Genomic DNA, 23,775 nt, shown 5'->3' on the forward strand with positions numbered 1-23,775 from the left:
TCTACAAATATCTGAAGAAATATCACAATGAAGAGGGATCATCATCATTCTAATTTGCACATGGAAACACGAGAAGCAATGGAATGAAACTGAAAGGCTGAAGATACAGATTAGATATTAGAAAAAAACTTTTTGACAGTGAGGGTGACCAGTGAGTGGAACAAGTTGCCCGAGTGGTGGCGAGTTCTCCTTCAATGGAAGTCTTCAAATAGAGAGGCTGGACAGACATCTGTCTGAGATGGTTTAGTGAATCCTGCATTAAGCAGGGGGTTGGAAAAGATGACCACTGAGGTGCCTTCCAACTCTTAACATTCTATGATTCTGTGAACAAAATATGATTTGAGTAAAATATTTACCACCTAGGTATGAGAATGACTTCTCCCTTTGTGAGATATTTGATGCTTAGTAAGACTACTTTTGTTGGTTAAATATTTCTCACAATCTGAACATGAAAATGGTTTCTTCTCTGTGTGATTTCTCTGGTGATTAATAAGTTGTGATATCTGTTTAACCCCTTTCTGACATCCGACGTACTATCCCGTCCATGGGACCTGGGCCCCTATGCCCATGGACGGGATAGTACGTCTCAGCGATAAGCGGCACCCACGTGGTGAGCGCCGCTGATCGCGGCCGGGTTTCAGCTGATTATCACAGCTGACACCCGGCACAATGTGTGTCAGGGGCGGTCACGGACCGCCCCCGACACGTTAACCCCTTGCACACCGCGATCAAACACGATCGCGGTGTACCGGGGGTTAAAGGGAAGCATCGGCAGGGAGGGGGCTCCCTCCGTGCTTCCCTGAGCCCCCCACGGCAGCGCAATGTGCAGCGCTGCTGCGGGGGGCTCCTTTCCTGCAGGCCCCCGAATCCAAGATGGCGACGGGGGCCTTCGGGGGCCTGCAGGAAGCTGGCTTCCTCAGTGCCTGCAAAGCGCAGGCAAGAGGAAGCCTTCTTCAATGCCTGTGACGGATTGCTGATCTGTCACAGTGATCTGTGATGTGACAGATCAGCGATCTGTCACAGGACAGTGATGTCCCACCTGGGACTATTTAATAAAGTTAAAAAAAAAAATTAAAAAAGTGTTAAAATAATTAAAAAAAAAAATCGCCAAATAAATTAGAAAAAAAAAAAAATATTCCCCCAAATAAATCCATTTTTTGGAAATAAAAAAAACAATAAAAGTACACATATTAGGTATCGCCGCGTTAGGGTTAGGGTAGGGTTAGGGCTAGGGTTAGGGCTGAGATTAGGGTTAGGGGTGTGTTGGGGTTTGGGTTGGAGTTAGAATTGGGGGTTTCCACTGTTTGGGCACATCAGGGGCTCTCCAAATGCAACATTGCATCTGATCTCAATTCCAGCCAACTCTGAGTTGAAAAAGTCAAATGGTGCTCCTTCCCTTCCAAGCTCTGCCATGCGCCCAAACAGTGTTTTATCCCCACATGTAGGGTATCAGCCTACTCAGGACAAATTGCAAAACAATTTTTGGGGTCCAATTTCTCCTGTTACCCTTAGGAAAATAAAAATTGGGGGCAAAAATATCATTTTTGTGGAAAAAATGATTTTTTTATTTTCACGTCCGAGCGTTATAAACTTCTGTGAAGCACTTGGGGGTTCAAAGTGCTCACCACACATCTAGATAAGTTCCGTGGGGGGTCTAGTGTCCAAAATGGGGTCACTTGTGGGGAGTTTCAATAGTTTAGGTACATCAGGGGCTCTCCAAACGCACATGACATCCGCAGACCATTCTATCAAAGTCTGCATTCCAAAACGTCACTGCTTCCCTTCCGCGCCCCGATGTGTGTCCATACAGTAGTTTTCTCCCACATATGGGGTGTCAGCGTACTCATGACAAATTGGACAACAACTTTTGGGGTCCAATTTCTCCTGTTACCCTTGGGAAAATGAAAAAATTGGGGACTAATTGATCATGTTTGTGGAAAAAATACGATTTTTTTATTTTCATGCCCTGGCATTATAAACTTCTGTGAAGCCCTTGGGGGTTCAAAGTGCTCACCTCACATCTAGATAAGTTCCTTAGGGGGTCTAGTTTTCAAAATGGGGTCATTTGTGGGGGGTTTCCACTGTTTAGGTACATTAGGGGCTCTCCAAAGGCAACATGACACCCGCAGACCATTCCATCAATGTCTGCATTCCAAAACGTCACTACTTCCCTTCCGAGCCCCGACGTGTGCCCATACAGTAGTTTTCTCCCACATATGGGGTATCCGCATACTCAGGACAAATTGGACAACAACTTTTGGGGTCCAATTTCTCCTGTTACCCTTGGGAAAATAAAAAAATGGTGACTAAAAGATCATGTTTGTGGAAAAAATACGAATTTTTTATTTTCACGCCCGGGCATTCTAAACTTCTGTGAAGCACTGGGGGGTTCAAAGTGCTCACCACACATCTAGATAAGTTCCTTGGGGGGTCTAGTTTACAAAATGGTGTCATTTGTGGGGGGTTTCCACTGTTTAGGTACATCAGGGGTTTTCCAATCGCGACATGGTGTCCGATCTCAATTCCAGCCAAAAACGTCAAATGGTGCTGCTTCCCTTCCGAGCTCTGCCATGCGCCCAAATAGTGGTTTACCCCCACATGTGGGGTATCAGCGTACTCAGGACAAATTGCACAATAACTTTTAGGGTGCTGTTACCCTTGGAAAAATAAGAATTGAGGGTGAAAAGATCATTTTTGTGGAAAAAATATGATTTTTTAATTGTACGGCTTTATGTTATAAACTTCTGTGAAGCCCTTGGGGGTTCAAAGTTCTCACCACACATCTAGATAAGTTCCTTAGGGGGTCTAGTTTCCAAAATGGTGTCATTTGTGGGGGGTTTCCACTGTTTTGGTACATCAGGGGTTTTCCAATCGCGACATGGTGTCTGATCTCAATTCCAGCCAAAAACGTCAAATGTTGCTGCTTCCCTTCCAAGCTCTGCCATGCGCCCAAATAGTGGTTTACCCCCACATGTGGGGTATCAGCGTACTCAGGACAAATTGCACAATAACTTTTAGGGTCCTGTTACCCTTGGGAAAATAAAAATTGGGGTGAAAAGATCATTTTTGTGGAAAAAATATTTTTTAATTGTACCGCTGTACGTTATAAACTTCTGTAAAGCCCTTGTGGGTTCAAAGTTCTCACCACATATCTAGATAAGTTCCTTGGGGGGGTCTAGTTTCCAAAATGGGGTCACTTGTAGGGGGTTTCCACTGTTTAGGTACATCAGGGACTCTCCAAACGTGATATGGCGTCCGATCTGAATTCCAGCCAATTTTGCATTGAAAAAGTCAAACGGCGCTCCTTCCATTCTGAGCTCTGCCATGCGCCGAAACGGTCGTTCCCCCTCACAAATCAGGTATCAGCGTACTCAGGACAAATTGCACAATAACTTTTGCAGTCCAATTTCTCCTGTTACCCTTGGTAAAATAAAAAAAATTGAACCTGAAGTTTTTTTTGTGAAAAAAAGTTAGATGTTCATTTTTTTTTAAATATTCAAAAAAATTCCTGTGACGCACCAAATGGGTTAATAAACTTCTTGAATGTGGTTTTGAGCACCTTAAGGGGTGCAATTTTTAGAACGGTGTCACTTTTGGGTATTTTCTATCATATAGACCCCTCAAAGTGGCTTCAAATGTGATGTGGTCCTAAAAATAAAATGGTGTTGTAAAAATGAGAAATCGCTGGTCAACTTTTAACCCTTATAACTTCCTAACAAAAAAAAATTTTGGTTCCAAAATTGTGCTGATGTAAAGTAAACATGTGGGAAATGTTAGTTATCAAGTTTTTTGTGTGCCGTATCTCTGTGATTTAAGGGCATAAAAATTCAAAGTTGGAAAATTGCGAAATTTTCAAAATGTTTGCCAAATTTCCGTTTTTTTCACAAATAAACGCAAGTTATTTGAATGAAATTTTACCACTAACATGAAGTACAATATGTCACGAGAAAACAATGTCAGAATCACCGGGATCCATGGAAGCGTTCCAGAGTTATGATCTCATAAAGGTACAGTGGTCAGAATTGTAAAAATTGGCCCGGTCATCAACGTGCAAACCACCCTTGGGGGTGAAGGGGTTAAAAGGTTTCCCACATTCTGAACATGAAAATGGTTTCCCACCTGTGCAAGTACTCAATTGTGTAAAAAGAGGTGATTTCTTGTCCAATATTTTTATTGCCAAATTTTAAAACCATACAGTAATGACAAAAGTGTTTCACAGCTGGATATTAAAAGACGTGATTTCTTAGCAAAACATTTCTTACATTCTGAACATGAAAATGGCTTCTCCCCTGTGTGACTGCTATGATTATTTTTGACTCTCTGCTACATGTTTTCTTGTACAGTTTGTAAAAAATACATGGTTTCTGTGTGGGTTTTCCTTTGGTCAGCAAAATGTGATTTTGTAGTAAAATATTTCATACCTTGTAAGGCTAGTTTCACACTAGCGTTTATTCGACGCAGCGCACGGCGCCGCTAAGCCCCGCCCCCTGCCGACTCCCTGCCCGACCCATCCGGTCATCGCCGCCTACTATCGCACATGGACGCTTGCGATCTGCGCACCCTATCTTCAGCATAGGGTGCGCAGATCGTGCGCTAGTAGGATTTTGGCGTGCGCTGCGCACTTTTGAAGGTGCGCGCCGAACGCAGCATGTTGCATTTCGGCGTGCACGGCGCACCTTCAAAAGTGCGCAGCGCACGCCAAAATCCTACTAGCGCACGGCCAGCGCACGATCTGCGCACCCTATGCTAAAGATAGGGTGCGCAGATCGCAAGCGTCCATGTGCGATAGTAGGCGGCGATGACCGGATGGGGCGGGCAGGGAGCCGGCAGGGGGCGGGGCGAATAAACGCTAGTGTGAAACTAGCCTAAGTATGAGAAAGACTTCTCTCTTTGTGAGAGATTTGATGTTTAGTAAGACTCCTTTTGTTGGTATAATATTTCCCACATTCTGAACATGAAAATCGTTTCTCCCCTGTGTGAGTTCTCCAATGTGCTAAAAGATATGATTTATGTGTGAAACATTTCCCACATTCTGCACATGAAAATGACTTATCCCCTGTATGAGTTTTTTGATGTGCAGCAAGATTTGATTTAATTGCAAAAGATTTCTCACATTCTGAACATGAAAATGGCTTCTCCCCTGTGTGAGTTCTCTGATGTGTAAAAAGATGTGATTTCTTGGAAAAACATTTCTCACATTCTGTACATGAAAATGGCTTCTCCCCTGTGTGACTTCTCTGATGTGTAACAAGACTTGATCTATATGCAAAAAATTTCCCACACTCTGAACATGAAAATGGCTTCTTCTCTGTGTGACTTATCTGATGTATAAAAAGATGTGATTTATGTGCAAAACATTTCCAACATGTTGAACATGAATATGGCTTCTCTCCAGTGTGAGTTCTCTGATGTGTAAAAAGATGTGATTTCCTGGCAAAACATCTCTCACATTCTGAACATGAATATGGCTTCTCCCCTGTGTGACTTCTACGATGTGTAATAAGATTTGATTTATCTGCAAAAGATTGCTCACATTCTGAACAGGAAAAAGGCTTCTCCCCTGTGTGAGTCCTTTGATGGGTAACAAGTTTTGACTTATTTACAAAACATTTACCACATTGTGAACATGAATATGACTGCTCCCATGTGTGAACTCTTTGTGTAAGCTCTACATTTTGGCTAAATGAATCAGAATATTGGACCTGTTTAAAATTATCAAATGATGGATCTTTGCTGTGAAAGGATGTTGGTATTTCTGGAATGGTGGCATAAACATCAATTATATCTTGTGTGATATTAAGGTCATCGGATTTATCAGATTTAAAAACTGAAGATGTCAGTAGTCCCTCTGATCTCCTGGCGCAGTCATCTGTCAAGAATAAAGATTATTTTTAAATAAAATATCCTGAATTAGATTTTTAAAATATCCATAAAAACATATGTTGACGTTATTTAGCTAAATTCATTAACTAAGACAAAAACTATGCACAATCTAACAGTAGACCTCAGAGCAGAAACCAGTAGAATAATAGGTTTGACCCTCTTTGTTCATTCTTCCTCGCAAATATTGCAATAATAAGCCTCCAAAAAGTATTCTGTAGCATAAAATATCAAAAAAAGACTTCCAGTCCACCCCAGGTTCTCCGGTTTTTCACCACACACATACTTATAGGGAATTTAGGTTGTGAGCACCATTAGGGACAGCAATAACAATGTATGGAAAGCGCTGCAGAATACGATAGAGCTATATAAGCAAAGCATAATAAATAAAATAGATGGAGGACTCTTGAAAAGCAATATGGCTTCCATGAACCAGTCCAGCAAAATTTGTGCTTTCAAAGCCAAATGTCCCCCTTGCTTCTGAGTCCTGCAGTTTGCCTGAACACTGTTAGCGTCCAGATGTTAAGCATTGTAGTAACGGGAAGAAACCACTTAAACATTTACAGTGTGCGTGTCTCCAGAAGCACAAGCTGGGCACCATTATTTGTACACCAAAATGATATATTGGCAATTTTCCCTCTCCAACATCCACTGAGTGCTAGTTTCCAGAGAATACCTGTGGAGTCAAAATAGTCACTACTCCTATAGATGAATTGACTGAGAACAATTGAGTCAATTTTATGAACCTTTCTGTTTTTCTGCTGTTCTGTGATCTGCAAATGGTGCCGACAAACTATTCTAGCAGAATCTGCATTCCAATAGCCAAATGGCGCTCCTTCCCTTCCAAGCCCTGCCCAAACAGTAACATTTTGTCCAATTCAAAAGAAGCTGCAAAATAAATTATGAGCTCCAATTTTACTATTTCTCTTTGTGAAAGTGAAAATAATTTGGCTAACTCAAAAATTTAAGTTACATTTTCTTTTTTCATTTCAATTTTTGTTGATTGTGATACAAATATAGGGTAATGTCTGAATGTCTTTTTTATACTATGAGGGGCGCATTTTTCTAAATTATAGGCCCCTCCAAGTAGTTTCAAAAGTGATGCAAGTTTACGTAATGGTTGGGAAGGGTTTCCTGCAAAATGACGTAAACTTGCGTCATTGCGATCATGCGGGCAAAGGAGCAGTGCCAAGAGCTCGGCCTAATAGCTGAGCCATGGCTGTCACAGCCAGAAGCAGTGCCTGCACCTCATGGGCCTTTTAACCCCCTAAATGCCACAATTAGTAGCATTTTAAAGGCTGAGAGAGGGGGACTTCCTCTCCCACGAGATTGGCATTCCCGTGACGTCATCATGATGACCTCAGGATCTGCCAGTTATGGTAGCCTGTTTAGACCATGCCAGGAGCATTGGCTAAGAGCCTTTTGTCAGTGCAGAACTGACAAGTATAAAGAACTGCAGTACTGGTCCATTGCAATGCATCATATCAGAGCAAAAAAAAAAAGGTAAACTCCCATAGAGGGACTAAATAAAAAAAGTAATTTGTAAAAAAAACATTTTTTTTTTTAAATCACAAAATAAAGAACAAAAAAAATGAAAAAAATTTACCAATAAATAGGTATGTTTATGTAAAACAAAATAATACACATATTTGGTATCTCCGTATCCGGACTGACCTGATCTGTAAAATTGTCCCACCATTTAACCCCTTCAGTGAACTCTATAAAAAAGTTAAAAATGTGGCAAAAAAATATGCTTTGTCTCATACTGCCAAAAAAGTGGAAAAAAATGCTTTAAAAAAGTTGAATGTACCGTGTTTTTTTTCAGACTATAAGGTTAGTTTCACACTAGCGTTACCGGGCACAGCGCATGGCCGCCGCTAAGGCTACTTAAAAAAACGCATGCTTTTTTTGCGCATATGTGCGCATTACAATGCGTATGCGCACCCATAGACTATAATGGGTGTTTTGCTGTAAAAAAAACAAACATTGGGTGCGCATATGTTTTTTGGGGGCAAGTCGGATGCACAAAAAATGCAACAGGATGCATTTTGTGCGCCCGAGCGCACACTACAAAAAAATGCATGTGTATGCGCACCTATGTAAAAAATAGGGGAAAAAAGTGCATGCTTTTTTTGCACAAAAAAACGCAAGTGTGAAACCAGCCTAAGCTCTGCCCCGTCCGCGCCCCCTCCGGGAAGCTCCTCCTCTGATCGCATGATGCTGCATGCGATCAGCGTACCCTATATTTAGCGTTGGGTACGCTGGTCATGCACTGGCACACGTTTGCTGGCGCATCCGCCCTTTTGTCGCTGCGCTGAGCGCACAAAAATGCAACACAGTGCGTTTGGCACACGTCGGCGCAGCGCCAAAAGGCCGGATGCGCTGGCAAAAGTGTGCCAGCGCACGACCAGCGTACCCAATGCTAAATATAGGGTACGCTGATCGCATGCAGCGTCATGCGATGAGGAGGAGCTGACTGGAGGGGGCGTGGCCGGGGGCAGAGCTTAGCGGCGGCCGTGCGCTGCGCCCGGTAACGCTAGTGTGAAACTAGCCTTAAACGCACTGGACCATAAGACGCACCTAGCTTTTACAGGAGGAAATTGGAAAAAATACTGAAGCAAAATAGATGGTCAATTCTGTACTTAATATCCCCTATCCTGGTATGCATTGCCCCTCATCCCTGTCCTGGTGTACATGTACCCCTCATCACTATCCTGGAATGCATGGTCCCCTCATCCCCATCCTGATACACATGGCCCCCTCATCCCTATCCTGATCCCGGCAGTTGAAAGAAGACAGATGCTGCGGCTAACACTGTGCTCGCTCACTACTAAAAAGCAATGAATATTCACTGCTTTCCATGCCCATGGGCGCGGAATGGAGTGAATATTCATTTCTCTTTAGCAGCGGGCCGAGAAGTTAGCCACAGCCCCCGGCTCCTGCCTCCTGTGACCTGCAGCTCCATCCCTGCTGCTCCCCCACCTCTTCAACACAGCCAGAGCAGGTACATCTGGACTACAATACACCCCCCCCATTTTCCTCCATATTTTTGGAGGAAAAAAGTGCATCTTAATAGTCCGAAAAATACGGCAAATAAGACTGATATCAGTGAAAACATCATATTTCCAACAAAAAAAAAAAAAAATCTCCATAAAGCTGAATTAGAGGAGAAATAAAAACGTTTTAGCTCTCAAAATGTAACGATGCAAAAACAATTATTTTTTCTATAAATAGCTTTTATTGTGTAAAAGAGGTGGAAGATCTCCTTTAACGAGGCAGATGGAGTCACTTTGGACCGTCTGGAATTAATGAACTCATTGAATGTGGTTTTGAGCGCTTTTATGGGTGCAAGTTTTGAAATGGTGTCACTGTAGTGAAAATGTGTTTGTAGGCGATGTATGGCCAGCAGTTAACTAGCATGTGTCCTTAGGCGGCAGGTCTCATAAAGGTGATAGCATATGTTATCCTGAGAAAAGGTAGTTTTAGAACCCAGGGTGCCTTCCTGAGAGCACACAGAATTGGAGACATTTCACACCCTCTGGTGCTTGTGAAGGGAGATGCCAAATTGTAGCCTGACACTGTATATTTACTATGAGAAAGAAAGGTTACAGAAAGAGTATTCAGAGAAAAAAATAACGTATTCATTGGTAAAGTAGCCATGGTCCAGTCACAAACCAGGAATTAGAATATTAACATGAGAGGCTGGTCTAGAAATCTGATCTCCAAGTTAAATCTATAATTTAGGCCTTACACAAAGAAAGTTGTTCACAGACTGAGGGACAGCCAAGCTGATGTGATTCTTTTCATATTCATCACCCCTCAGAAAGCAGAATACCAGACTGCAAGGTTTAGATATTTCTCCCTTTTATTTTTATAACTGTTTTGCATATTTGTATGTCACTTTTTATTTCCATATTTTTATATCCTTTTATTGTAAGCATTGTACCATTTCTACTAAAGCTTAAAACTTTAATAAGTTTGAACCTTGTATGCTCATAAAGAATCCATAGCCTTAGAGTGTATTATCCTGGTGATTGGCAGACAGTATTAGTGGTACTTCTGGGACTCTTCGCCCGTGTGTTCGCTGAGTGGTGGCAGCGTGTTTGAAGCGGGGTGCGTGGACTGTGTCAGGGTGTGATATAGGCTCCCAGTGCAGCATAGGACAGAGGTTGAATGCTGGACTGAGTGAGAGGAGATAGATTACCCTTGCAGGCGCAACCCCAAGTCATGTGCTGAGAAGCGGGTATGTGGCAGTCACATTGGGGAATTTTTCGGGGTATTGTCGGTCATGTCAGTCACTTCAAATATGATCGAGTCCCTAAAAAATTGGTTTTGTAAAGTTTGTTAGGAAATGAGAAATTGCCGATAAACTTTTAACCATTCTAACAGAAAAAAAATTATGTTTCAAATATGATGCTGATGTGAAATATACATACAGTTGTGGCCAAAAGTATTGACACCCCTGCAATTCTGTCAGCTAATACTCAGTTTGTTCCTGAAAATGATTGCAAACACAAATTCTTTGGTATTATTATCTTCATTTAATTTGTCTTAAATGAAAAAAACACAAAAAGAATTGTCCTAAAGCCAAATTGGATATAATTCCACACCAAACATAAAAAAGAGGGTGGACAAAAGTATTGGCACTGTTCGAAAAATCATGTGATGCTTCTCTAATTTGTGTAATTAACAGCACCTGTAACTTACCTGTGGCACCTAACAGGTGTTGGCAATAACTAAATCACACTTGCAGCCAGTTGACATGGATTAAAGTTGACTCAACCTCTGTCCTGTGTACTTGTGTGTACCACATTGAGCATGGAGAAAAGAAAGAAGACCAAAGAACTGTCTGAGGACTTGAGAAACCAAATTGTGAGGAAGCATGAGCAATCTCAAGGCTACAAGTCCATCTCCAAAGACCTGAATGTTCCTGTGTCTACCGTGCGCAGTGTCATCAAGAAGTTTACAGCCCATGGCACTGTGGCTAACCTCCCTAGATGTGGACGGAAAAGAAAAATTGACAAGAGATTTCAACGCAAGATTGTGCGGATGTTGGATAAAGAACCTCGACTAACATCCAAACAAGTTCAAGCTGCCCTGCAGTCCGAGGGTACAACAGTGTCAACCCGTACTATCCGTCGGCGTCTGAATGAAAAGGGACTGTATGGTAGGAGACCCAGGAAGACCCCACTTCTTACCCCGAGACATAAAAAAGCCAGGCTGGAGTTTGCCAAAACTTACCTGAAAAAGCCTCAAACGTTTTGGAAGAATGTTCTCTGGTCAGATGAGACAAAAGTAGAGCTTTTTGTGCAAAGGCATCAACATAGAGTTTACAGGAGAAAAAAAGAGGCATTCAAAGAAAAGAACACGGTCCCTACAGTCAAACATGGCGGAAGTTCCCTGATGTTTTGGGGTTGCTTTGCTGCCTCTGGCACTGGACTGCTTGACCGTGTGCAAGGCATTATGAAGTCTGAAGACTACCAACAAATTTTGCAGCATAATGTAGGGCCCAGTGTGAGAAAGCTGGGTCTCCCTCAGAGGTCATGGGTCTTCCAGCAGGACAATGACCCAAAACACACTACAAAAAGCACTAGAAAATGGTTTGAGAGAAAGCACTGGAGACTTCTAAGGTGGCCAGCAATGAGTCCAGACCTGAATCCCATAGAACACCTGTGGAGAGATCTAAAAATGGCAGTTTGGAGAAGGCACCCTTCAAATATCTGGGACCTGGAGCAGTTTGCCAAAGAAGAATGGTCTAAAATTCCAGCAGAGCATTGTAAGAAACTCATTGATGGTTACCGGAAGCGGTTGGTCGCAGTTATTTTGGCTAAAGGTTGTGCAACCAAGTATTAGGCAGAGGGTGCCAATACTTTTCTCTGGCCCATTTTTGGAGTTTTGTGTGAAATGATCAATGTTTTGCTTTTTGCTTCATTCTCTTTTGTGTTTTTTCATTTAAGACAAATTAAATGAAGATAATAATACCAAAGAATTTGTGTTTGCAATCATTTTCAGGAAGAAACTGAGTATTATCTGACAGAATTGCAGGGGTGTCAATACTTTTGGCCACAACTGTATGGTGAGATATAACTATCTAGTACAAAGTCATAAAAATATTTAAAATTGCTACATTTTCTACATTTTGTTCAAAATTCCAATATTTTCACAAATAAATGTAAAAAATATCATCCTACATTTACCGCTATCATAAGATACAGTGTGGGGTCTGATTAGGAACACAAACTGTCTGCAATGAAATGTTATTAAATCAGAGGATCTTGGGCAGTAACTACTGTAGACAAAAACTGTCACATCTCTGGAGTAATTATAGTAAGTGACTGTCAGGGTCCTGTCAGCGCCGGCGTGAAGCCTCCGCAGAGCAGGGACTCACCCGCACTGTAGGGGGGCCCGGGGGTCAGGTACGGCCGGGAAGCTCAGACAAACAGGACCTGGGGACGCTGAAGTTTAGCAAGCAGTGAAGGACCTACGGTCATGTGACTGCAAGGGGCGTGGCTTAGCGTCCTGCTGCCAGAGATCGGCAGAACACAACTACAGGAATGCTCAAAGCCAGGCAAACGGGGGTCATGCACAGAGATAGCAATAAAGTACCAGGGATGAGACAGAACGGATAGTCAGGGCCAAGCAGAGGTCAAAACCAGACAGACATAGAAGGTACCAAGCAGAATCCAACAAGCAATATCCAGAGAACAGACCGAGTCAAAACCAAAGTATCAGGCAAACAGAACACAGCACAAACACACTCAGGGGTCAACACACTCTGCCAAGGGCGAAAGTATAACTGACGGGTATTGGAGCTTCCTGAGGCTATATGAAGCCTTCCCAGAACCAAGGAGAGGCCACAATAATAAGCCCCAGGTGTGCAGGTAAGAGTCTGCACTGAGATCATAACATTAACCCCAGAAGTGCAGGTCCACTAGCACTGGTTCCAGACATTAACCTCAAGTGTACGGGTCCAACCCGCACTGGGATCATGACAGTACCCCCCTCTCAACGGGGGGGCCTCTGGACCCCCAGGCTTGCCCAGGTAGCTAGCATGGAAAGCCCGAACCAGGCGATCTGCATGCATCAACCAGGCCGGCACCCAGGACCTGTCCTCCCGCCCATACCCCTTCCAATGAACCAGGTACTGTACTGACCACCGTACCAACCTGGAATCTACGATACGACCAATCTCATATTTCACATGTCCCTCAACCGAAACCGGAGGAGCAGCGGACTCGGATTCTCCCAGGACTGCATCAAAAGGTTTCAGTAGAGATCTATGGAAGACGTTAGGGATCTTGAAAGAGGGTGGAAGGCAAAACATGTACGCCACTGGATTGATTTTTTCCACAATCTTGTACGGGCCAATGAATTTGGGGCCCAACTTGGCTGACAGAATCTTTACCTTAATGTTTTGCGTGGAGAGCCAAACTTTCTCTCCAACCTGAAACTTGGGACCAGGTGTTCGTTTCCTGTCCGCGAAAAACTTATACCTGCCATGAGACCTAGATATACTCCGCTGGACTTATGCCCAGGTATCTTTTAACCGTTGAACAGAGTCCTCAGCCCCGGGACACCCCAAATCCAGATGAGAAAACTCACCAAAATGAGGACTGAACCCATAGTTGATCAAGAAAGGAGACCTACCCGTGGATTGACTCACCCGACTATTGAAGGCAAATTCAGCCAACGGCAGTACATCACACCAGTCATTCTGTCTAGCAGAAGTCAGACATCTGAGGATCTGTTCCAGAGACTGATTAGTGCGTTCCGTCTGACCATTGCTCTCGGGATGGTATGCAGACGAAAAGGACAGAGACACCCCTAATTTTTTGCAGAAAGCACGCAAAAACTTAGCCACAAACTGCACACCACGATCAGACACCACATTCAGATCAGACACCACATTCAGGGGTACCCCATGCAAGCGAACCACATGCTGCACAATCTGGAAGAAGTCTCAGCTGAAGGTAGTGCGGACAGGGGTACAAAATGACCCTGCTTTGAAAATCTGTCCACCACTACTCATACCACCGTATTACCCCTGGATGAAGGAAGATTGGTAACAAAATCCATGGACAGGTGGGTCCATGGTCTCTCGGGAACTGCCAAGGGCATCAGCTCCCCCGCCGGCCGGCCGGCTATGAGAGCTTTTAGAACGAGCGCAGACCCCACAACCAGAAACAAACTTTTTTATGTCAGAACCAAGGGTAGGCCAGCAAAATATCCTAGCCACCACCAGACACGTGGCTGATATACCAGGGTGAGCACTCAGCTTGGATTCATGGAACTCCTGCAAGAGTCTAAGGCGAAGTTGCTCTGGGGCAAACAACTTGCCCCCTGGCTTGGCCGCAGGAGCCAGCGACTGCGCCCCCTCAATCTCCCGTTCCAATTCAGATGAGATCCCTGCCAACACAACCCCAGGGTGAAGAATGGAGGATGGTGGCTCAGGGGAAGACACAGGATGAAAACTGCGAGATAAGGCGTCAGCCTTGACATTCTTTGACCCTGGACGAAATGTAATATTAAACTGAAAACGGGAAAAAAAAAAAGCAACCAACTGGTCTGTCTGGGCATTAGTCTTTTAGCATACTCAATGTTTGACAAATTTTTGTAACCGGTGATCACAGTAACCGGGTGACTGCCCTCTCCAAAAAGTGCCTCCACTCCTCAAACGCCAACTTGACCGCAAGAAGCTCTCTATTGCCTACATCATAATTTCTTTCATCAGCAGAGAACTTCCTGGAAAAGAAAGCACATGGCCTGAGTTTAGTAAGAGTGGCAGGCCCTTGGGACAACACTGCCTCCACCCCCACCTCGGAGGCGTCCACCTCCACGACAAATGGTTTGGACGGATCTGGCTGTACCAACACAGGAGCAGACATAAAACATTTTTTCAGAGTCGCAAAGGCCTCTTTTGCGAGCGAGGACCAATTTCTCACATCCGCATCTTTGCATGTTAGATCTGTGAGTGGTTTGACCACCTGCGAAAACCCCTGAATAAATTTGCGGTAATAATTGGCGAACCCCAAGAAGCGCTGAAGACCCTTAAGATCTCGGGGTTGCACCCAATCCGCAATGGCCTGCACCTTCTTGGGGTCCATGCAAAAACCCTCACAGGACACAATCCCAAAAAAGACAATTCCTGAACACAAAATACACATTTCTCCAATTTGGCAAACAGATGATTTTCCCTCAGTCTTTGGAGAACAGTTCGTACATGTTCCAGATGAGAATGCCTGTCGGAGAAGTATATCAAAATATCATCTAAGTAGATAACAACAAAACGGCCAATGACATCCGAGAATACTACGTTGATGAAATTCTGAAATATGGCGGGGGCATTGGTAAGACCAAACGGCATGACTAAATTTTCAAACAGTCCCTCGGACGTGAGGAACGCAGTTTTCCATTCATCCCCCTCTCGGACCCTTATCAAATTATAAGCCCCCCGAAGATCCAGTTTAGAGAACCATTTTGCCCCTGATAGTTGGTTACACAAATCGGGAATCAACGGAAGGGGGTACGTATTCCGTACAGGAATCTTATTGAGCTCACGAAAATCGAGACAGGGACGTAAACCGCCATCTTTTTTCTTTACAAAAAAGAAACCTGCCGCCACAGGTGAGACTGAGGGACGTATGTGTCCTTTGCGAAGACTTTCAGCAATGTAATCCTTCATAGCTAAGCGCTTAGGGCCGGATAAATTAAACAGACGGGCTTTAGGTAATTTAGCCCCCGGGACTAGCACAGTCAAAGGGTCTATGTGGCGGCAATGTCTCGGCCTCGCTTTCAGAGAATACATCTTCGAAGTCCTTCAGGTATTCCAGAATACCTTCCAGCTCGATAGATGACATAGAAAGATTTAAGAGGTTCAACCAGCAGTGCAGATTTATCACATAACTTAAAATCATTAAACCCCCATTGAACAATCTCCCCCGTTTTCCAGTTAATATCTGGGTTATGGCGTTGTAACCAGGGCATGCCCAACACAAACCCTGCAGGTAGATTGTCCAGAACCAAAAAACTAAGGTTTTCCACATGAGTAGCGCCCACTCTGAGCACAAATAAATCAGACAAAAAGCGAATTCCCTCTTTAGTGAGGGGGGAGGAGTCAATGGCCATCACCTTGATCGGAACCTTGAGCCTAACTGTCCCTATCTTGCACCGTGTGACCAATTGGGAGTCAATAAGTTTAATGGATGATCCGCAGTCCACGAAAGCTGTAGAGGGAAAAGAACTACCGTCCACAAACAGTTCCACATGAAGCAAAACTTTAGAAAACGAGGAAAAGGGTACCTGAGGGTCTGAGTAGTCTCCCCGCTGACTACCCAGACCTAGTCGTTTCCCGCCGACCGGGTCGAAGATGGGCAATCAGGACACTCCCTTTTCCAATGTCCCTATTTACCACAGTAGAAGCATAACTGCTTGTCCCTCCGGCGTTTTCTCCCCGTATCCTTCAGGGAGAGGGCGCCTACATCCATGAGCTCAGGGACAGACTCTTTTCCACTGGGGAACAATGGAGACTCACCTGCATCACCCCTCTGGCCAGCAACCTGCGATCCATCCGGACGGCCTGGGTCATGGCGTCCTTGTAAGTTAGGTGGGGGATGTAACGCCAATGCATCCTGCAGCCGCTCGGACAAGCCTCTGCGAAAAAGTCCTCGAAGCGTGGCGGCGTCCCAAAAGACCTCTGCAGCCCAGCGGCGGAACTCAGTACAAAACCAGTCAGCCGTGTGTTCCCCTGACAGACGCTCATCACCATGTCCTCTGCCAATCGCACTTGGTCAGGCTCATCATATATGTGCCTCAAAGAATGCATTCACAGACACTCTCTCAGGGGCAGTGGAAGGAAGGGAAAATGCCCAAGCTTGTGGGGACCCTCAATAAGGACATAATGACCCCTACCTTCTGGTTTTCGTCCCCAGAGGAACGTGGTCTCAAACTAAAAAAAAGTTTGCAACCCTCCATGAAGATCCTGAACTCCTTTTTGTTCCCAGAAAAGAAGTCAGGCAGTTTAACAGGTGGTCCGGGGACACCAGAACAACATCACTCGCCCCAGCCCCCAGAGACCCAGCAGATAAAGCCCCCCGCACTGTCTCAGAAACCTGCTGCTGAGAACGAGCAAGAGCTTGCTGTTCCAGAGATAAACCCTGAAACATCTGACTCAGATTTTTCATCTGTTCAGCCAGAGACACTATGGAATCCATAATTCTCTGCACAAAAAACCCCCAAAACTTATTGGTCAGTTATAATGTCAGGGTCCTGTCAGCGCCGGCATGCATCCTCCGCAGAGCACGGACTCACCCGCACTGAAGGGGGGCCCGGGGTCAGGTACGGCCGGGAAGCTCAGACAAACAGGACCTGGGGACACTGAAGTTTAGCAAGCAGTGAAGGACCTACGGTCATGTGACTGCAAGGGGTGGGGCTTAGCGTCCTGCTGCCAGAGATCGGCAGGACACAACTACAGGAATGCGCAAAGCCAGGCAAACGGGGGTCATGCACAGAGATAGCAGTAAAGTACCAGGGATGAGACAGAACGGATAGTCAGGGCCAAGCAGAGGTCAAAACCAGACAGACATAGAAGGTACCAGCAGAATCCAACAAGCAATATCCAGAGAACAGACCGAGTCAAAACCAAAGTATCAGGCAAACAGAACACAGCACAAACACACTCAGGGGTCAACACACTCTGCCAAGGGCGAAAGTATAACTGACGGGGATTGGAGCTTCCTGAGGCTATAAGAAGCCTTCCCAGAACCAAGGAGAGGTCACAATAATAAGCCCCAGGTGTGCAGGTAAGAGTCTGCACTGAGATCATAACTTTAACCCCAGAAGTGCAGGTCCACCAGCACAGGTTCCAGACATTAACCCCAAGCGTGCGGGTCCAACCCGCACTGGGATCATGACAGTGACAAGTTGGCACTTGACAATCTAAACTATCATAGGTGCCAATATTTTGGGGCAGATGAGTTTCTTTATGACATATTAGACATTTAGAGAGAATTTTTCAACCATGTCAACTAAACTGGAGTTACATTAATTTATGGTGAACCATTGGAGCTCCTATAAGTCCTGACTAGAAAGGTAGAAAAAGTATTACTGCTCCTCATTTCAGGAGACATTCTACAGCAATTTTCATTCCTTAGGATCGAAAAAAATCATGAAATTCATGAAGAGCCATCAACCACACACAGAGACATATCAAGGCATAAGTATAGTGTTTTTTTCTGTTGCCTATTGTGAACTTATTTGAAGTTAATAAGTTTTTTTTCTAACAGAATCTGCTATAAAGCTATTGCTTTCAAATAAGTCCAACAACCTTGGCGTTTGTACAGCGTTGAACCCTTTTTGCATAGTATTTTACCCTGATGTGACTCTTCTCAACATTTTATGATTATTACTCACCTGGATAGTCATATGTAGGAATCTCCTCTTTACAGTTATAGGTTTCCTCTTTACATCGCACATCATCCATCACAAATGGCTCTATAATAATTTTGCTCATATCGTTACCCTGAAATAAATATTGCAAAAGTCGCGTGAAATGATTCAGAAAAACAGAAAAGATAAATTAACAAAATGTTTCTAATAAAATGGCCCTTCAGTGTGTAATATGGGGGATAAAACGAGACTGAACACAAGAACATCAAAGCCATCTACACATCATAGGGGAGATCTCATTAAACTTTCTCTCCATCTACCTGATGATCCTGAGGAACATTGGGATCTTCTTGTTTACAGTCCTGTGGAAGAAGACGGGGACATCTCTCTGGTGTTGTCCTCTTACTGGATAGAACTGGAGGAAACACATACAGGGACTGAATTCATTCTTCACATACAGATAGGCTGTGTGTATTTAGCCCTGTCTATTACCTGGTGATGTGAGGGGCTGGGGAACCTCCATCATGACGTCCTTGTACAGATCTTTGTGTCCTTCTAAATACTCCCACTCCTCCATGGAGAAATAGATGGTGACATCCTGACACCTTATAGGAACCTGACACATATAATGATATTGTCATCCCCCGATCCCATCATAGCGTTACTGTATAACGTCCCAGTATTCCCACCAGTGTCACCTCTCCAGTCAGAAGCTCAATGATCTTGTAGGCAAGTTCTAGGATCTTCTGATCCTTGATATCCTCATGTACCAGGGGGTGAATTGGAGGTCCAGTAATGGAACTCAGGGGTCTTCCCCATCCCTCAGACACAGAGTCTTGACAGCGCTCACTAGAGGTCTTCTTCACTACTGTGTACTCCTGGTTATGGAGAGACACATTAATAAATCTCACTACAGACATTCCCAGAGTCCTCACCTCTCCAGTTCTGTCCATCAGTTATTTTTATAGATAAGAATGATGTAATGTGACTTCATCAGAATCTCTCACCTCTCCAGTAAGCCGGAAGAGGATCTCTAGGGTGAGGTGTAATATCCTCTCGGCCATCTTGTCCCTGTCCATATCCATCCTCGATGGATCAATAAGGAAAATTCTGTTATATAGAAGCTATTCACTTAGAGGATCCAATATTGTAGAGACCTGAATGGGAGAAGATGACGATGTCACATCATAAAGATCCTGTGTAATAACACAATAACTGGGGATAATAAGGGGAAACAAATGAGGAGAAGCTACATGTAGATTTTGTATTTATTATTTCTCGATGAGTCACGGGAACGTGGTGCCAGAGCTGGCACTGGGACCCCCCCTCAAATACTCAGGTCTACTCGTTCCCAACGGCTGTAGTGTCTTCAGTGCCCTGTGACTCTGTGAAGTCTCAGGGCAAAGGGCGTGATGACATAGCTGCAGCATGTTTAGCCTCTCTGTCCTGACCACTGCAGAGAGCCAGAAGAGATGCTGAGTATACCGGACCTGCAGTTAGATCGGGAGAGGTGAGCATTTGATTTTTTATTTTTTTTTTATGTATGCAGCATTACATGGGCCCATAATCTGTTGCATGGAGGAGCATTACATGGGCCCATAATACTGTGAGGAGGAGCATGGGCCCCATAATACTGTATGGAGGTGCATGGGGCCCATAATACTGTATGGAGGAGCATGGGGCCCATAATACTTTATGGAGCAGCATTACATGGAGCCTGTGATGCACTGTACCTAGAAGCATTACATGGGGCCCCTGATCTGCTGTATGGAGGAGCATTACATGGGGCCCGTGATGTGCTGTACATAGGAGTATTACATGGGGCCTGTGATGTGTTGTACATATGAGCATTACATGGGACCCATGATGTGCTGTACGGAGGAGCATTACATGGGACACGTGATGTGCTGTACGGAGGAGCATTACATGGGACCCGTGATGTGCTGTACGGAGGAGCATTACATGGGACCGTGATGTGCTGTACGGAGTAGCATTACATGGGGCCTGTGATGTGCTGTATGGAGGAGCATTACATGGGGCCTGTGAAATGTATGAGTATTTGATTTTTTTATGTATGCAGCATTATATTGGTCCCATTATATACTGTATGGAGGAGCATTATATGGGGCCTATTATATAGTGTATGGAGCATTATACGAGGCCCATTATATACTGTATGGAGGTGCATTATATGGGACTTATTGTATACTGTATGGAGCATTTTATGGGGCCCATTATATATTCTATTCCGTAGAATTATATGGGGCCAATTATATACTGTACAGAGTAGCATTATATGGGGCCCATTATATACTATATGAAGCATTATATGGGGCCCATTATATATTGTATTCCGTAGCATTATATGGGGTCAATTATATACTGTATGGTGTAGTGATATATGGGTCCATTATACACACGTGGTCAGAATTGTTGGTACTCCTCATTTAATGACATAAAAACCCACAATGGTCATAGAAATAACTTGAATCTAGCAAAAGTAATAATAAATAAAAAATCTATGAAAATGAAAGTCAGTCATTGCTTTTCAACCATGCATCCACAGAATTTTAAAAAAATAAAAATCAGGAAATAGGCCTGGACAGAAACGATAGTACCCCTGAAAATAATGTGGCAAAGGGACATGATAAATCAAGTTGTGTCCACCAATTAGCATCACAGGTGTCTACAATCTTGGAATCAGTGATTGGCCTGTATAGAGGGCTACAGGTACTCACTGTGCTGATTGGTGACATGGTGTGCATCACACTCAACATGGAGCAGAGGAAGCGAAGGAAAGAGTTGTCTCAGGAGATTAGAAAGAAAATTATAGGCAAACATGTTAAAGGTAAAAGTTATAAGACCATCTCCAAGCAGCTTGATGTTCGTGTGACTACAGTTGCACATACAGCTCTAGCAAAAATTAAGAGACCACTGCACAGTTTTATAAAAATCAGCTTCTCTACATGTCTGACAGCCATTCCAGTGTTAGTTGAATTCCAACCAGAGTACACCTCATTATACTTAATGTGCTTCTGATTAGGTGATCACCTGAACCAAATCTTATTTAACGAAGGAAAGTATAAAAATCCTGCTGGATGGACAAGCTGGATGGCAAAACAAATGCTAGTAATATCCCAAAAGTAATAGGAATGAAAAAATTACTTTTAACCATGCCAAAGGAGTTGAAAAGAAAAGTCTTGAGTGAGGAAAAAAAGGGCTCAATTCTGGCTTTACTAGCAGAGGGATACAGTGAGCGTCATGTTGCTTCCATCCTTAAAATTTCTAAGTCGACAGTCCATTACAACAAGGTCAACAGCAGATATTGGGGACAACAAAGCTACAGACCGGCACAGGGTGAAAACGACTCTCCACTGACTGGGATGATCCTCATCTCATTCGAATGTCACTCAGCAACCGCAGGATGTCATCAAGTGACCTACAAAAGGAATGGCAAATGGTAGCTGGGGTGAAGTGCACAGCAAGAACTGTTCGTAACAGGCTCCTAGAGGCAGGGCTCAAGCCATGTAAAGCCAGAAAAATGAACACTGTCCTTAATGTGAAACATGGAGGAGGCTCTGTTGTTCTGGGGCTGCTTTGCTGCAGCTGGCACAGGGTGTCTAGAATCTGTGCAGGGTACAATGAAATCTCAAGACTATCAAGGGATTCTAAAGAGAAATGTGCTGCCCAGTGTCAGAAAGCTTGGTCTCTGTCGCAGGTCATGGGTCTTGCAAAGGATAATGACCCAAAACACACAGTTAAGAACACCCAAGAATGGCAAAGAGGAAAACATTGGACTATTCTGAAGTGGGCTTCTATGAGCCCTGACCTAAATCCTATTGAGCATCTATAGAAAGAGCTGAAACATGCCATCTGGAAAAGACCACCTTCAAACACTAATCAACTGGAGCAGTTTGCTCTTGAGGAGTGGGCCAAAACACCTGTCGAGAGGTGCAGAAGTCTCATTGACAGTTACAGAAATCGTTTGATTGCAGTGATTGCCTCAAAAGGTTGGGCAACAAAATATTAAGTTAAGGGTACCATCATTTCTGTCCAGGCCTATTTCACAAATTTTATTTTTTTTTGTTAAAATTCTGTGGAAGCATGGTTGAAAAGCAATGTCTGACTTTCATTTGTTCATTTTCATAGATTTTTGATTAATTATTACTTTTGTCAGATTCAAGTTATTTCTGTCACCATTGTGGGTTTTTCAGTCATTAAACGAGGGGTAACAACAATTTAGACGTGTGTATACTGTATGAAAGAGCATTATATGGGGCCCATTATATACTGTATGGAGCAATATATGCGGTCCATTATACTGTATGAAGCACTATGTGGGGCCACTATTCTGCATGGAGCTATATAAGCTGGCACTATACTGTATGAAGCACCGTGTTGGGCCATTATACTGTATGGAGCAATATATGGGGCTCATTATATACTGTATTGAGGAGCATTATATGGGGCCCATTATACTGTATGGTGCATTATATGGGGCCATTGTATTCTGGATTATCTCAATGAGAATAACCGTTTAACTCCATATCAGCATGGGTTTATGAGGAATCGTTCCTATCAAACTGATCTAATCAGTTTTTATGAAGAGGTAAGCTATAGACTGGACCAAGGTGAGTCATTGGACGTGGTCTATCTTGATTTTTCCAAAGCGTTTGATACAGTGCCACACAAGAGGTTGGTACACAAAATGAGAATGCTGGGTCTATGGGAAAATGTGTGTAAATGGGTAAGTAACTGGTTTAGTGATAGAAAGCAGAGGGTGGTTATAAATGGTATATTCTCTAATTGGATCGCTGGGACTAGTGGGGTACCGCAGGAGTTGGTGTGGGGGGGACCTATTCTCTTCAACATATTTATTAATGATCTGGTACAAGGTTTACACAGTAAAATATCAATATTTGCAGATGATACAAAACTATGTAAAGCAGCCAATACAAGAGAAGATAGTATTTTGCTACAGATGGATCTGGATAAGTTGGAAACTTGGGCTGAAAGGTGGCAGATGCGGTTTAACAATGATAAATGTAAGGTATACACATGTGAAGAAGGAATCAATATCACCATTACACACTGAACGGGAAACCACTGGGTAAATATGACATGGAGAAAGACTTGGGGATCCTAGTTAATGATAAACTTACCTGGAGCAGCCAGTGCCAGGCAGCGGCTGCCAAGGCAAACAGGATCATGGGGTGCATAAAAAGAGGTCTGGATACACATGATGAGAGCATTATACTGCTTCTGTACAAATCCCTGATTAGACTGCACATGGAGTACTGTGTACAGTATTAGGCACCAGTGCTCAGGCTATAATGGAACTAGAGCGAGCACAAAGGAGGGCAACTAAGTTAATAAAGGGGATGGGAGAACTACAATACCCAGAGAGATTAGCAAAATTAGGATTATTATTTATTTATTATTTATTTAAAAGGCGAATGAGGGGCGCTCTAATAACCATGTATAAGTATATAAGGGGACAATATAAATATC

The 23,775-nt window shown here is 43.7% G+C and overlaps 1 protein-coding gene across 3 annotated transcripts in view; it reads right to left on the reverse strand.

The window, feature by feature from the left end:
- Positions 1–4,802: 4,802 nt before the first annotated feature.
- Positions 4,803–23,775, reverse strand: part of LOC141052905 (uncharacterized) — a 28,652-nt gene continuing 9,679 nt past the window's right edge. The window contains exons 1-7 of one of the 3 annotated variants that reach the window (XM_073550223.1): positions 21,613–21,697; positions 19,272–19,421; positions 18,963–19,142; positions 18,757–18,880; positions 18,585–18,679; positions 18,289–18,397; positions 4,805–5,869 (exon numbers count right to left, since the gene is read on the reverse strand). In XM_073550223.1, the coding sequence (XP_073406324.1) occupies positions 4,866–5,869; positions 18,289–18,397; positions 18,585–18,679; positions 18,757–18,880; positions 18,963–19,142; positions 19,272–19,349 (1,590 nt within the window). In that variant the 5' untranslated portion in view covers positions 19,350–19,421; positions 21,613–21,697 and the 3' untranslated portion in view covers positions 4,805–4,865. Of the gene's footprint in view, positions 5,870–18,288; positions 18,398–18,584; positions 18,680–18,756; positions 18,881–18,962; positions 19,143–19,271; positions 19,422–21,612; positions 21,698–23,775 lie in introns of those variants that run through there. The other 2 variants (XM_073550224.1, XM_073550222.1) reach the window with 2 other exon arrangements.

This window comes from Dendrobates tinctorius, unplaced genomic scaffold, assembly GCF_039654945.1.
Source record: "Dendrobates tinctorius isolate UK_male_01 unplaced genomic scaffold, ASM3965494v1 ptg000164l, whole genome shotgun sequence".
In the NCBI taxonomy this organism is placed as follows: Eukaryota; Metazoa; Chordata; class Amphibia; order Anura; family Dendrobatidae; genus Dendrobates; species Dendrobates tinctorius.